Genomic DNA, 13012 nt, shown 5'->3' on the forward strand with positions numbered 1-13012 from the left:
GTTGTGTAACCTCGTATTGGGCTTTACTTGGAACCTTTCGAACGAAAGATTTCCGATATAGGACATTGCTTGTTCCTTGATAACAGAGACCGGAAGAAATTCCTCTTTCATTCTAATGTGAGGGACATTTGCAATAGAACACTAAGTTATTTCAAACGTCAAATCAGTTAGATTTTGATAGCCATCATGTTAGAGAGGAAAACGTTACTAATGCTCTGCACATTGTGCTATGCTGCATGTTTAGTTTCGACTCAAAGTGAGTTCGATGTCGGTATAGGCCAACAGCAGCAAACTACATTTGGTCAAAAGGTTGATGAAATTGCTGTGAAAGTAAGTTTTTATGCGAATTATTTTATTCAATTGTGTATGTATGTGCACAATTTTTTATCTGCCTTGACGAGATCTGAAGTTTGGGCTCATGGACAAATAAATTATGTTTGAGGCTTTTTAGTTAGTTAGAATAATTCCCTTTGTACAATACTAGCTTGCTCCTCTACTTTGTATTTGTTTGTTGAATTGAGCTTCTTTCTTGTAATGTTTATATTAAAAACTTCATTTTACATTGTTTATACTTTTGTGAACTAAGAGTGAACCTGAACAGATCTGAGTCAGATGGATTTCAGAGGGAAGGCTTAGGATGATGATAAGATTTTTGTTCCACTCGCTTCAGTTGTATAGAAACTGATGGAAACCCCAATTTTTACAATTTTTTTAAGAAAATGAGAAGCTAAAAAGTAAATGTTTGTGATGCAACCTCCATCACCCATACTCGGCAAGTCCTTCATTGCCTCCAGTTTACATAGCCATGCCAATTCTAGGCACATAAACTGTATCAATGAAAAGTTTTTTTGTTGGGGCTTTGGATCTCAACCAGAAGAGAACAGAAATCACAACCCCCCTCCTCCCCCCCCCCCCTCTGAGTTATTCCCTCTACATGCATTCTATCTATTTTATTGTAGTTTTTGTGTATTTTAATGATTTCTCGCCATGTTAAATATAGATTATTTCCACCTGTCACATGAAAAATCTATTGCTGCCATGATGGATCACAACCATTTCTTGGAAACACACAGCAATGGGTTATTTATACCATACAGGTTTTGAAACAGACGACTATCTACGTCAATTTCGAAAACGTTTCTTGAATCGTTTGCATATGTATCTAGCTGACCTGTTTGCTGTGCCTTCTTATCTTGGAGAATTTTTTAAAAAATTTCTAAGTATATATCTTGAATCGTTTGCATATGTATCTAGCTCCCCTTTTTTAAGTACCTCTCCTCTGCATGCAAACAGTACTGCTAATTGCAAACTTTGTTTAGGCCACAGTGAAATGACAAGCTTGAAAGATGTTATTACTTCCCTGGAACCTCAGGAGAGACTCAGATACGAGGGGGGAAAACTTTAGTTGATGGTATAGACCAATATGCAATGCTTAAGAAGAAGTGGAATGCAAACATAGAGAACTATTTTTCAGTGACATATATTGATATTGCCAACTACCTATTTTTTGATAAGAATGCCTGCATTTTCTTTATGAAAAAGTGTAGAAGGCTTTCAAGACTAAGGATGACTTGAATAGACGCGGACATTAGGGGCTGTAAGAACCAAAATATTGGTGAATCTTTCAAATTGTGATGGTAAAGATTGATGGTAACGATGGTAAAAATTGAGAAGTATCAATCTTGGTAAAGATATACAGTTTGACAAGCTAAAAAAAGACAGGATACAGAACATATCAAAATGCCCCTAAATGCTATTTTTAGGCTTCGCTAAAAGATTAAAATGGCTTTTAGAACAACGGTACTTTGAAATGTGTGTAAAAATTCCATACATGAGAGACAGGCACAGTTTATGAAAGAATAAGGCATCAGTCTAATTCCACTGGGCATTTCACACAATCTCATGCCATAGAGGATTTTTGGTGTGCATTTATATACACATATTGTGTTTTGAAAATGGATTCTTTGCTAGCCCATCGGCCATTCACCAGGTAGTGCGTTTTGGGGCTTGTAATCAGTATGCGCCTTTATACCTGGGTGCCCCATCTCTCCAGCGCCTAGGGGATGATGCCAGCAAAAATGAATCAATATATCGTAGCGCTGCGTAGCATAAGCAGTTGAATATTCCTATGCAAGTTTATGCATTCTTATTAACACGGTATAGATATGCAGTTGTAATAATTCTTTTTATGAAAAAATATACTTTTTGGTTATATTGTGCATGGATAACACAACATTTGAGTTTGATATAATATGTTTTGCGAAGTGGATGGTCGTCCGAGTCGTTCATTAAGACCCGTTGCACTAGAATGTATGACTCTGAATTTAGAGTGAGTTAGCAAATCTCCACATTATTATGCCATAGTGATATTATAGTACCGCAAGAGTTGACACAGAAAGATTTATTAGAAGCAGAGTAGAGTGAGCAAGTCTATGAATAGGGATTAAAAGGTGTGGTCAGATTGAGGGGAAGGACCAGGACTCTGCTCGAAAAGCACAGTAACTTAGTGTCCCAAAAGCTTCCTTCAGATGCTTAGCAGTAACAAATGCAAAAAATACAGCAAAATAAAAGGTGTCTTCTGATTTCTAGTAAAAAAGGTTGTGAATCCCCCTCTTTCTTTAAATTTATTGTTGAATGTAGGAAGTTTGTATTTGTTTTGGACTATTTTGTTTAAAAAATGATTGATTTTTGAATGTTTTTTGTGTATAAGCAGATGTTGCCAACTGCAAAAAATGTCAGCGGTAAATAGGTTCACAAGAACTGGAACACCCTCAATCCAGTCCCTACCCAAGTTGAAAAATAGCCTTTAGGGGCCCTGACTTTTTTTGCGAATCAACTTTTGAGTTTTTATCCAGAGACAAAAAAGACTTCTTGTCTCTTCTAAATCTGTTGTCACATTCAGTATGCATTCAGTTATTGGACAGATTTTAACCATTGTGATTGATCTAACTGAAGCCTAGCTACTCTTCCTAGGCATCAAAGTGCCAAATCTGAAAGGCTGTTAGAAGACAGTACTTAATTTTTTTTAAATTTGTTCCCAATACAAGAAGGCAAAGCCAACAAGGTACATATGCAAACGATTCTAGATATATAATGTTTTGAAATCGATGTAGTTAATAGTCTGTTTCAAAATCCATATGGCATAAATAACCTGTTGCTATGTGTATCCAACAATAGGTTGTGATCCATCATTGTGGCAGTAAGTTAGTCACGTGACAGGTGGGAATAATCTATTAACAATTTTCTAATATTGCCTTTATTTTTCTAATTTTTTGTTGTTGTAGATGTTGTCTTTTTAATGAATTGTATAGCCAAAAGGTAACGAAGCTGAACTACTGCTAACTTAATTATATAAAGTGCATCACAATATGTTCACCTGAAACCTTATTTGCTTTCTTTGTTAACTGGTTTAACTCTCTGCTCTAGAGATGTTCATGTTATTCATATGAAATTCAATTAGTTCTCTGATTTTGCTTTTTTTCTTGTGCAGGACAAAATAGCTGAACAAATAAACACAACCGAGAAAAGAACCTTTCTGTACCATTCAAAAGACAAAAAACCAATGGCAGTTTATGATAAACTTTTCAAAGGAAGTATTATATTAATGTTGAGGTCATACTTAACTTCACTAGGTCAAGATTCTTGGTTATTCAATAACTATGACCCAGACCATGTAAATGTCCAGCGAACCAATGATAATGTTCCATGGGTAAACTACAGAGATCCAGCAGAGTTTGAGAAAATGCTTGTTTCAAAGACCTTGGTCAAAGCAATCAATGATTTAAATGGTGTAAAAGAAGAATGGTACCCATGTAAAGTGACTGGAAAAGTTGTACGAAGAGGTGATCATACAAAAGTTGTTGCGGATTCTGCAGAGACTGGGGAATTCTCAGTGCTGTTTTATCTAAACTCCAAATGGAGGAAGAATTACTATGGAGAGTTGTACTTGTAAGCTAAATTTAATGTTTTAATAACTTACTGGTTTTGCAATGTATAAAACTTTGCAAACCATCAAGACTATGATTATTGACTATTTCAGCAGACTAGTAGATGGCGGAGTTATGATGTTTTGACAAACAGTCTTTGGGAAGCTGTGTTGGAGTAGTCTGTGGCCAAGACTAGTTGGCCCTGCTAGTGGATGTTAGATGATTGCCAATTTCATACATTGACAAAGATGAACAACAACAAAATGTCAATTCTGATTCAGCTTTTTTAGTATTTTGCTTCTTTTGATTGATGTTGTACTACCGATTTGAAAATGTTTACACATTGAATCCGAAAACATTGATTTTTCTGGTTCTTTTTTCAGCTTTGACGATGATCGGGAAATAATGCATGGTGTTACTCCCAGGCCAGGTCGTGTTGTAATATGGGACAGCTCGATTCTGCGCTTGACAAGGCCCCCAAGTGTCTCCTTCAAACAAGGACAGATTTTGCTCCACATCACATATTCAAAGTCAAAACAAAAGATGCTCAATGAACATGAAAAATGGACAGCTTTTTGGAATGATCGTTTAGAGGCAAAGAAGACATGGTATCTTCCTGATTATGAGGAAACAGACGATAAACCATTGGTTCCAGATGTTTCAAAGCATCTATTTGCAAATTATTCAACTTTAAAGGTATTTATTATTTTATGGTGAAAATGAATCCTCTTGTAAACAGTTTCTGATCTATATACAATAAAAAAAATAAACAATCAATAAATCTCTTCAAACAAGCTAAGGCAAAGTGGCCATGTGATGTTATAAAAAATCTATTTTAGAATCTTTTATTTGTTTACTGTGACCAGGGCTATCAAGGAGAGGGGGGAGGAGGAAATTACCCAGGGCCTCAAGATCTAGGAGGCCTAAAAAAGGAATGAATTTCTTTTCAATATAGAACTAACTAATAAGAAAACATTTTAAAAAATTGCAAAAATATTAATGAATTTTAGCAGAACTTTGCTTGCAGGGGCCTTGTCTTTCAGTTTTGCCCCAGGGTCTCTGAAGCCTCTCAACAGCTCATACTTGACCCAAAAGAACACTTTGCGGCATCCATAGAAGTAAAAAAGGTTTATAATTTGGTGAGATTCGGTTAATGAAAAATTTGAAGTTTGCTAATTAATCACTATTAATTTTGATTGGTTGATTGGTAAAAATATGAACAGAGGCCAAACCTCAGTTTTCCACATTTGGAGGTATTCCATGATCCATTTTTCAGTTATGTGATTCAAATTCAAATAATAAATAATTTGAAACTGGTAAGTCTAGAATTAAAATGATATTGACCTTTATCTTGATCGAAAGTTTGCACTCACACCATTTTGATAGCTAATCCTTTCATGCTTAGTTTCTTTTGAGGTACACTGGTACACAAATGTAGAAATACAGTGTCTTTCAGTATCTGTCATTGCGTTTCTTTAGCAAGAGAATTTCTCCCAATCAAACATAGTGCGTTAGCAGTATATAACATATGAGCTTAGTAATTTCAAGAGGGTATTTAACAAGGTTTTTCATCATCTTTTTATGAATCATGCTTCATTTTCAATTCCTTAAAGTTGCCATAAATTTGAATTTTGTCATAGGGCGAGAAAATATTTGTTTTTGATAATCTGTTTCCAAAATACTTGCTTGACCATATGCGGGCTCATGTGTTGAAGTATGGAACATACTTTTACGATGACAGCATTGATGAGGAGAGTGACAATGTGCAGTGGATAGCTGGCCTCGATATGCCATTGTACTTGAAAAGCCCATACTGGAAGATCATTCATGCGGTAAGGTGTTTGTTTTTTGTAAAGGGTGAATTTGGCAAAAGTATTTACATTTTGCAAATTGTTTCTATCATCCTGAACTCTACAAATTTGTAAGAAAATGCAAGGTATAAGGATGAGTGAATTTGTAATTGGCTTTCTAAAAAATTTTCAAATTGATGTTATACACTATGATAACCTAGTTATGACATTAAAAATTATCCATTGTTCCTGCCTTGAAACACTTTATTACAAATTTACAACTACCGCACCAAAAATGAAAATAACATTCATCTATGCAAGGTTAGACTTGAGTATGCCAGAACAAGCTACTCAGCCATAAAAACTTGGAACAGTATCCCTATTAGTAAAAGAGAGACATCTCCTTCTGCTTCATTTAAACCAGGGGCTGGCAACCTATGGCTGGCTGGCCAGAATCTGGCTGAGAAGGATGATTTTTGTGGCCCAAAAGATGATCAAACCATACTATATTTTTTGGTTGGCTAGGAGGATTTTCCAAGGGGTGACAAATATTGAATGAGATATATAGAATCAAAATGAGATTTTCTTCATCAAACCTAGGATCATGGAAAGATTTTTTCACTATACGTTGTCACAAATTCATCCTGCTTAAAGACAGTGCAGCAGAATCTTTGAGGGACTAGGTAAATGTTGGCAAATGCAGCAAGAACCAATATTGGTGGTAGCACTCATAATATTTAACCAGGAATCACGTTTTTGCCATGTTTCTGTTGATAGTGCATTGGAGCCCATACTGAATAAATTTGTGTTTTCATTTATCAAAGGAAATGGCCTGAGTTAAAAAGCCGATGCTAAACATTGATTGGTCAGTAGTTCTGTATTGCCTTCCCAGGACGATTTCTCCACACCCACATACTTTTTCATATTTGCTGTTTTTCAGTTTTCTTTTTTGCACTTATGATAGTTTTGTTTAGTCTTATCTTCTAAACCAAGGTAAGCCTGCTGCAAACTATCTATGCAATGGAGAGGTTTGTAATTGTAGTGTTGTTGAATTTAAATGAAAACTCTCATTGTTATTATTATCATTTTATTACAACAGTCCTTTTTATTTTTCTTGTACCTTTGGCCCACTAATGAAAATATTTGAAGGTTCCGGCCCACTCTCCAAAAACGTTGCCCACCACTGATTCAAACAATAGGCGAAAGAAGGCCGTTGAGCGGGGAATGAACCAACAAATTAGAACACAACCTCGTGGAAGATCAACTATTATTTCAGTTATTTGTTAGTCATTTTCTTAAGAATTAAAATTGAAAACTTTATCAGATTAGAGGTTGCCTAAGAGGTTTGGTGTATAAATATTGTTTAATAAAAAAAATGAAAATGAATGCAACTGATTTCTTAAGCAACATTTATCCCATTAGCACAATGCAAATGTTAAGGGTTCTGAATCGCGTTTCGCTTGTTTTTTATGGCTAAATATTATAATACTTTGTCTATAAAATAACGCTTTGCTTTAAAAAGGAAATAATGGGAAAGTCAATGATGCTATTGATAAGAAACGCCTTCAAAAAAAGCCAATAATATTTCGATAAAAGGGGCTTCGTGTACACGGCGTACATGCAAACAGGGGCGGACACTTGATCAAATATTGGAGGGGGGGCAAGCCTTTTATTTTAATAAGATGACGTCACATTTCCCATAGTTTTAGAACAAAAGACCATTGTCCTCTAAAGTATTGGCGGTCGCCCCGCCCCCTCGTCCCCTCCAAGTGTCCGCCACTGCATGCAAAGCATCAAAAAGGGCATGGAAACAGTATATTTACATAGTATTAATTTTGTTAAAAATTTTTGTGAGCAAGGCATAAACATATTTATTAGATTCAGCTACGTATGGCATGAAAGGTCGATGCCTAAGTAGAGAAGATTGCTTTTGGAAACTTCATCTGTCAGTTATTATACAGAAACAATAGTTTCATTGCCTCGAGCTTCATATGGAATTCCTTAGAGCCTCTTCTTGGTTGGCCCCATCATGTTAGGGACATTCTTGTAGAATTATAAAGCATGGAAACCCCTGAGTGTGAAATGTTCTTGCTTAATTTTTGTTCCATGTAAAAGTACAAAAGCATGAGCAAATAAGGGTAAGCGCAAATCGCAAAGGTGGCCTTAAACTAAACTCAAACCGTTTTTGAGGGTTTGAGAAGAAAAAGCATTGGCCTTTTTCTGCCGACTAGCAAAACCTTGCTTGTGTAAAATTCGCACGCCATTCGGTCATTAACTAATGCACGAAGAAAGGAAATAGAAAATTATCACGCCAATAAAAACCCGGAAATACCTAGAAATGGGTTGGGTAGGCAGGTTTGCAAAACACTTTACTTTCCAACATCCAATTTCAGGTTGCCTTGCAAAATGTGAGGAATAAACTTTTCCAACATGAAGTTCATATCCTCGAGGCTATAACTTACTTGTAGGTTTGTTGCTTTGGCCTAGGACGCAATGTAATGCTTACTCGAGCATTACTAAAATGAACACAAGCTCCCCTCCGTGCGATTTGTGCCAAAAACAAAAGCCCAAGGAGTACCAAAGAGGTTTACTCTGTTCTATATTAACGTGATTAGATTTCGTTTGATCGAGCTTTATTTGTGACAGGTCGCAAAGTATGCATCTGGTTCTTCAGAATGGTTCCCATATGATGTGTCAACAAATCTGGTACGCAATGCAGACCATACTAGGATACATCTGGACACCGGGCATGACAAGGAGAAGGAATGGACATTCCTCGTATACCTGAATCCAAACTGGACGCAGAATTATTATGGAGAAACAGCGTTTTTTGAAAGGAATAGTGATGATACAGAAATTGTTGCAGAGGTTAGGCCAAGATATGGAAGATCTGTTATTTTCCAAGGTAATTGAATTTTTTAAACCGTTATAAAAATTTCTTGTGTTTAGTGCTAGGTCTGTTGATATATTTAAGCTATATTCATCTTACCAAATACGCCAGTCTCTGGGCAAATATGAAAAACACTTTGGCTTTGTATCTGAGAAACGCTGATCTTTCATGAACTAATTAATTTTTCTTTTTTCATGAATTATGTCAGTGTTGCCAGTCAATCATGAAAAAACATGAGAAAGTTTTGTTACAATCGCAGGCCAAATACCACATTCTGCTCGACCTCCAAGTCTGAATTTCACTGGAGCTCGGCTGACGTTTGTCACAAAATTGCAAGAAAATGAGTACTATGGACGCTACAAGAATCTTGAAGAGGAACTAAGGCATTTCCAATCGCATTCGGGTGCCATTGCGACGCTGGAAACATTATCACGCTCAGGAGACGAATTACAATATATGCAACAGATGAAGAAAGTGAGGGATCAAAGGAAAACACGTAAGTTCGTGTAATTTTAATTCATTTATCGTGATTTTTATAAAAAGAGATGTAAAAGCTTACCGTTAGATTTAAATGTGAATCATAAGATATTCTTTACATATTGCAAGGACTATGTTACATATCGTAGGAATTCAGATAGGTATCTTGAGTATGTTGATACATAGCATACAATTGTGTTGCATTTTCTAAGAATCACGTCACGTATAGTAATAAAGATGCTACGTATCAAAAGGATTCAGTAACATATACATAAAAATTCTGCTACGCATCCTAAGAATTCCGCCACGAATCTTGACACTTACGTGACATATGAAAAACGGTACCATTAGAATTATATCACATGTCTTAAAAGTACGATACCTTTTAAGAGAATTTGCTAGGATTGGTTCACTGCTCCAAAACTTTGTGTCGGTGGAAGACTTTCCATATCCCTCGGTATGGTTCAAAATATCACGGTTTCATTACTTCTCACGAGTACATATTTGTTACCTTGGCGTCTCTTACACCTTTTTATTTTATGTGTTAATATGCTACATACACTGCCGAAAAATGTGGTTAGTTATCGAAGTTAAGAAAGAAGATGTGATTTATGTGATTTTCATTTGTGCTTCTTTCAGCTAAATATAAGACTGAAAATGCAGATACAAAGCAGCCAGTTGAGAATGAGGGTGGTGAAGATGGTGTTGAATATACAGATAAGGTTGACATTGATAGCGAGGGTGAAGAGGGTGAGAATGAGGAGACAGAAGGTTTGTTTACAATGTCTCATCAATGTTCAATTGCAGTAAAACCAATTCCTAAATTTTCTTTATTGCCCCTTTATAAATCTGCTTTGCCTAGTTTATGCTATGCAAATATGCTGTAACTTTCTTAAAATCTTGTGTTATGGAAGTTTCTTTGCAAAGGTGTGAGCCAAACAAATTGATTAATCTTACCTGATGGTTTTATGACACGAAAGTGGAAGGCATTTGACTCAATAAAGTAACAGTTACAGATCTACTCTGTAAGATACAGAGTAGAAAGGATGCAGAGTGAAAAAGATATGGAGAATTGTGTTCTTCTACGATGGCTGTTAAGACATTGAATGCTCGATTCAGCCAGAGAACCGAGGAGCTACTGGCAACAAGTTCCATTTGTACAGCGTCATTTAGCTAATATATGATACAAATGCAGCTTGACAGGTAAACGAACATTATCTATTTGGGTTAAGACCATTTTCCTCTTTTTTAGGCGAGGAAGAAGAAGAGGAACCAGAGGAAGAAGGGGAAGCACCTGAAGATGTATCAGAGTTAGTGCAAAGGCAGAGGCCCCCGGCTGATGCGCAAACTGACGAGCCAAATGAAGAAGAGGAAGAAAACCAGCCTGATGTCCAGTGAGAATTATATGTCTAGCATATTGAGAGTGATGCCATGATGCTACTTTGCATTGATAATGCTATGAAATTTATTGGCAGATGGCATCTTCATTTAGCGGTCTTTCGAAGATGTATTTCGACGTTGTTAAAAACGTGAACTCACTTGTTAATGCTTGGTAGGCATTGTTTTACAAAGAATAAAACGCTAGGACGAAGAATTGCCACTAGATTTAGAATACAGAGATTGCATTTTAATGCGTTTGCATTAAAGTCACTAATTTCTAATTTCCATTATCATTCCACTGTAGAGGTTCAAATATAAATTCCCTTAGGTTTTTAAATTGCAGTTTAATCCCATTAAGTCGGACCTTTAAGGGGGTTAAGAAAAATAATGATCCGACTTAGAGAATATCTGACTTTTCCAGGGCACGACTTTACGCTTGAATAAGGAAATCCAATAGTAATTTATATCAATCTGTTTTAGAGAAAGTCCGTTTTGTCCGGGGTACGATTTAACAGAATTGAACTTCCTTTTTTTCTTTGGCACATACTACAGAAGTACTCTCATATTGTCTTTATCTTTTTTTAGGTACATCGTGTCTAAAATGGAGGAGATTAAGAAAAAAGACTTTGGAAATGCAAAGCGTGTTGCAGATTTGTACAATGAGATGAAAAGCAAAGATGCGGAGCTCTTGGCAAAAATGAGCGAGAAGTTCCCAACTTTGTTGTAAGTTGGAGTTTGGAGTCTGAAGCAGCGGAGAATAATCTCGATGAATGAAACATTTTGTAGAAACTTTGTCAACACATTTGAGCTAGAGTGTTGTTCTTGTGTTTTTCCATGTTTTAGAAAGTTGCTTTCTTCACCCTATATGGGTTGAATTTTAAAGTCGCTGGCAGTGATAAAGTAGATCGAAAACCTTCTTCAACAGCTGGTCACTTTAAGATAACACCAAGAATGCATTAGGTTTAAGTTTAAAACTTGCTTCTCCTTCAGACCTTTTTAGAACCCCTTGCTTCTCCTTCAGACCTTTTTAGAATCCCTTTATGTTTTTATTCTTTCCTGCAACACCTCTCTTATTTTTTATAAACATCGGCAGCGGATTTTACACCTTTTTAATGAAGTAAGAATACCATGTAGTTGAGTTATTTATAATGGCAATTTGTAGGATGGGAGCTGAAATATTTGCTGTTTTGGGCATTTGACTTTTTATATGTGTTTTCATTCTCTTTTTCTTGCAATTGCTGTTTACTGATACTGCTATTGCAGAGTCCAGAAATGTCCATAACCTTCCTGCGGTCAAAATTTTGTCCATTTTTTTCTTGTAAAAACCTTCCTTCATTTTTAAGTCAATCACCTTGGAGTTTGACTTAGTTTGGCTAGGGAATAGCTAGGGCATATTGGGTAACAGACGCTATAAATCGAGACAAAATTGTGTTTGGGTCGATGGTAATTATCGCGTACGATAGAAATTTGCTAGAATAACATTCAAAACATTTCAGCTCAAGAATGATATTTCATTTAAATGTCGAATAATAAAATCGATGTGAACATGCTATGATATAAATTGAAAAATTACAAAACCATGGAACACGAAAAATATTGTTTTTTCAGATGTATTTTCTGGCGATAAAAGAGCGTGGCCTGAAAGCTTTCGTTTTTTCCCCCTCCCCTCCTCCAAAGCCAAGCGGTTCGCGCCATCTATAGATTTTGCAACAGATTCAACGCTTGTTTTAAAAGCGTCACGAAGAAACAAGTGCAAAATAAGTTCTCTCAATTGTTTTTAAACTTCTTTTTTACCAAAACCTTCCTCCAAATTTCTATTGTTTCCCAAACCTATTGTTCCTCCGGTCAATGACCGTGTGACCTTCCAGTCAATGACCGGTCGCTTTCTGGACTCTGCCCTATTGCCAAGCGTATAATAAGATTGTAGTCCCTGTAAAATAGGCTAACAACTCGCGATTTTTGATTGTTTCAAGGTATTAAAAGGCTGTAAATTTCTAGGGAACCACAGTATTCCATAAATTTCAACTTTTTCCAATGACTTGCTGGATCTAATTTGTGTAGGGTTTTCCACGTCAGTTCTGTGTGTGTAGTTTCTCAAGAAAGCAAGAGCACCTCTTACACCGACTTTAGATTGTTACCATTCTCTATTCTATCTCATACGCGAAGTGGGACTTTTTGGTCGCTAAAGACAAACTTTTCCTGCAAATCTCAATGGAGATTCGAAACTTTCAAAATTCTTGACACATTGCATGCTATTGAGGTCTGTAGGAGGGATGTCCTGCCACTGGCCTCTTACACTTACATGTTCAAAGTCTACACTGATTTTTCCGAGTCATGAAATGTTCTCTGGTAACCACCTGCTTTGAAACCTCTCCACCAACAGTTGGGGAGATGAGTCTATCTTTAAATTGTGTAGGGTTGTTATTGTCTTTTGTCTAACCCATTGGAGCGAAGCGCGTTGGAGCGAAGGCTTTTGGATAAAATTACCAGTTATCGGCGCTTCTGAGCATTTAGATAAGATTTTTGTAAATCATGGTTGCCAGAGTTCA

The 13012-nt window shown here is 36.3% G+C and overlaps 1 protein-coding gene across 1 annotated transcript; it reads left to right on the top strand.

The window, feature by feature from the left end:
* Positions 1–26: 26 nt before the first annotated feature.
* On the top strand, positions 27–11657 carry LOC135688140 (uncharacterized). The gene is made up of 9 exons (XM_065204860.2): positions 27–330; positions 3491–3948; positions 4310–4622; positions 5567–5758; positions 8363–8621; positions 8866–9102; positions 9723–9854; positions 10336–10477; positions 11049–11657. Exons 1-9 carry the CDS (start codon positions 187–189, stop codon positions 11188–11190), a joined length of 2019 nt encoding a protein of 672 aa, XP_065060932.2. The 5' UTR covers positions 27–186; the 3' UTR covers positions 11191–11657.
* The last annotated feature ends 1355 nt before the right edge of the window (positions 11658–13012 follow it).

This window comes from Rhopilema esculentum, chromosome 19, assembly GCF_057945365.1.
Source record: "Rhopilema esculentum isolate cy_ngs chromosome 19, ASM5794536v1, whole genome shotgun sequence".
In the NCBI taxonomy this organism is placed as follows: domain Eukaryota; kingdom Metazoa; phylum Cnidaria; class Scyphozoa; order Rhizostomeae; family Rhizostomatidae; genus Rhopilema; species Rhopilema esculentum.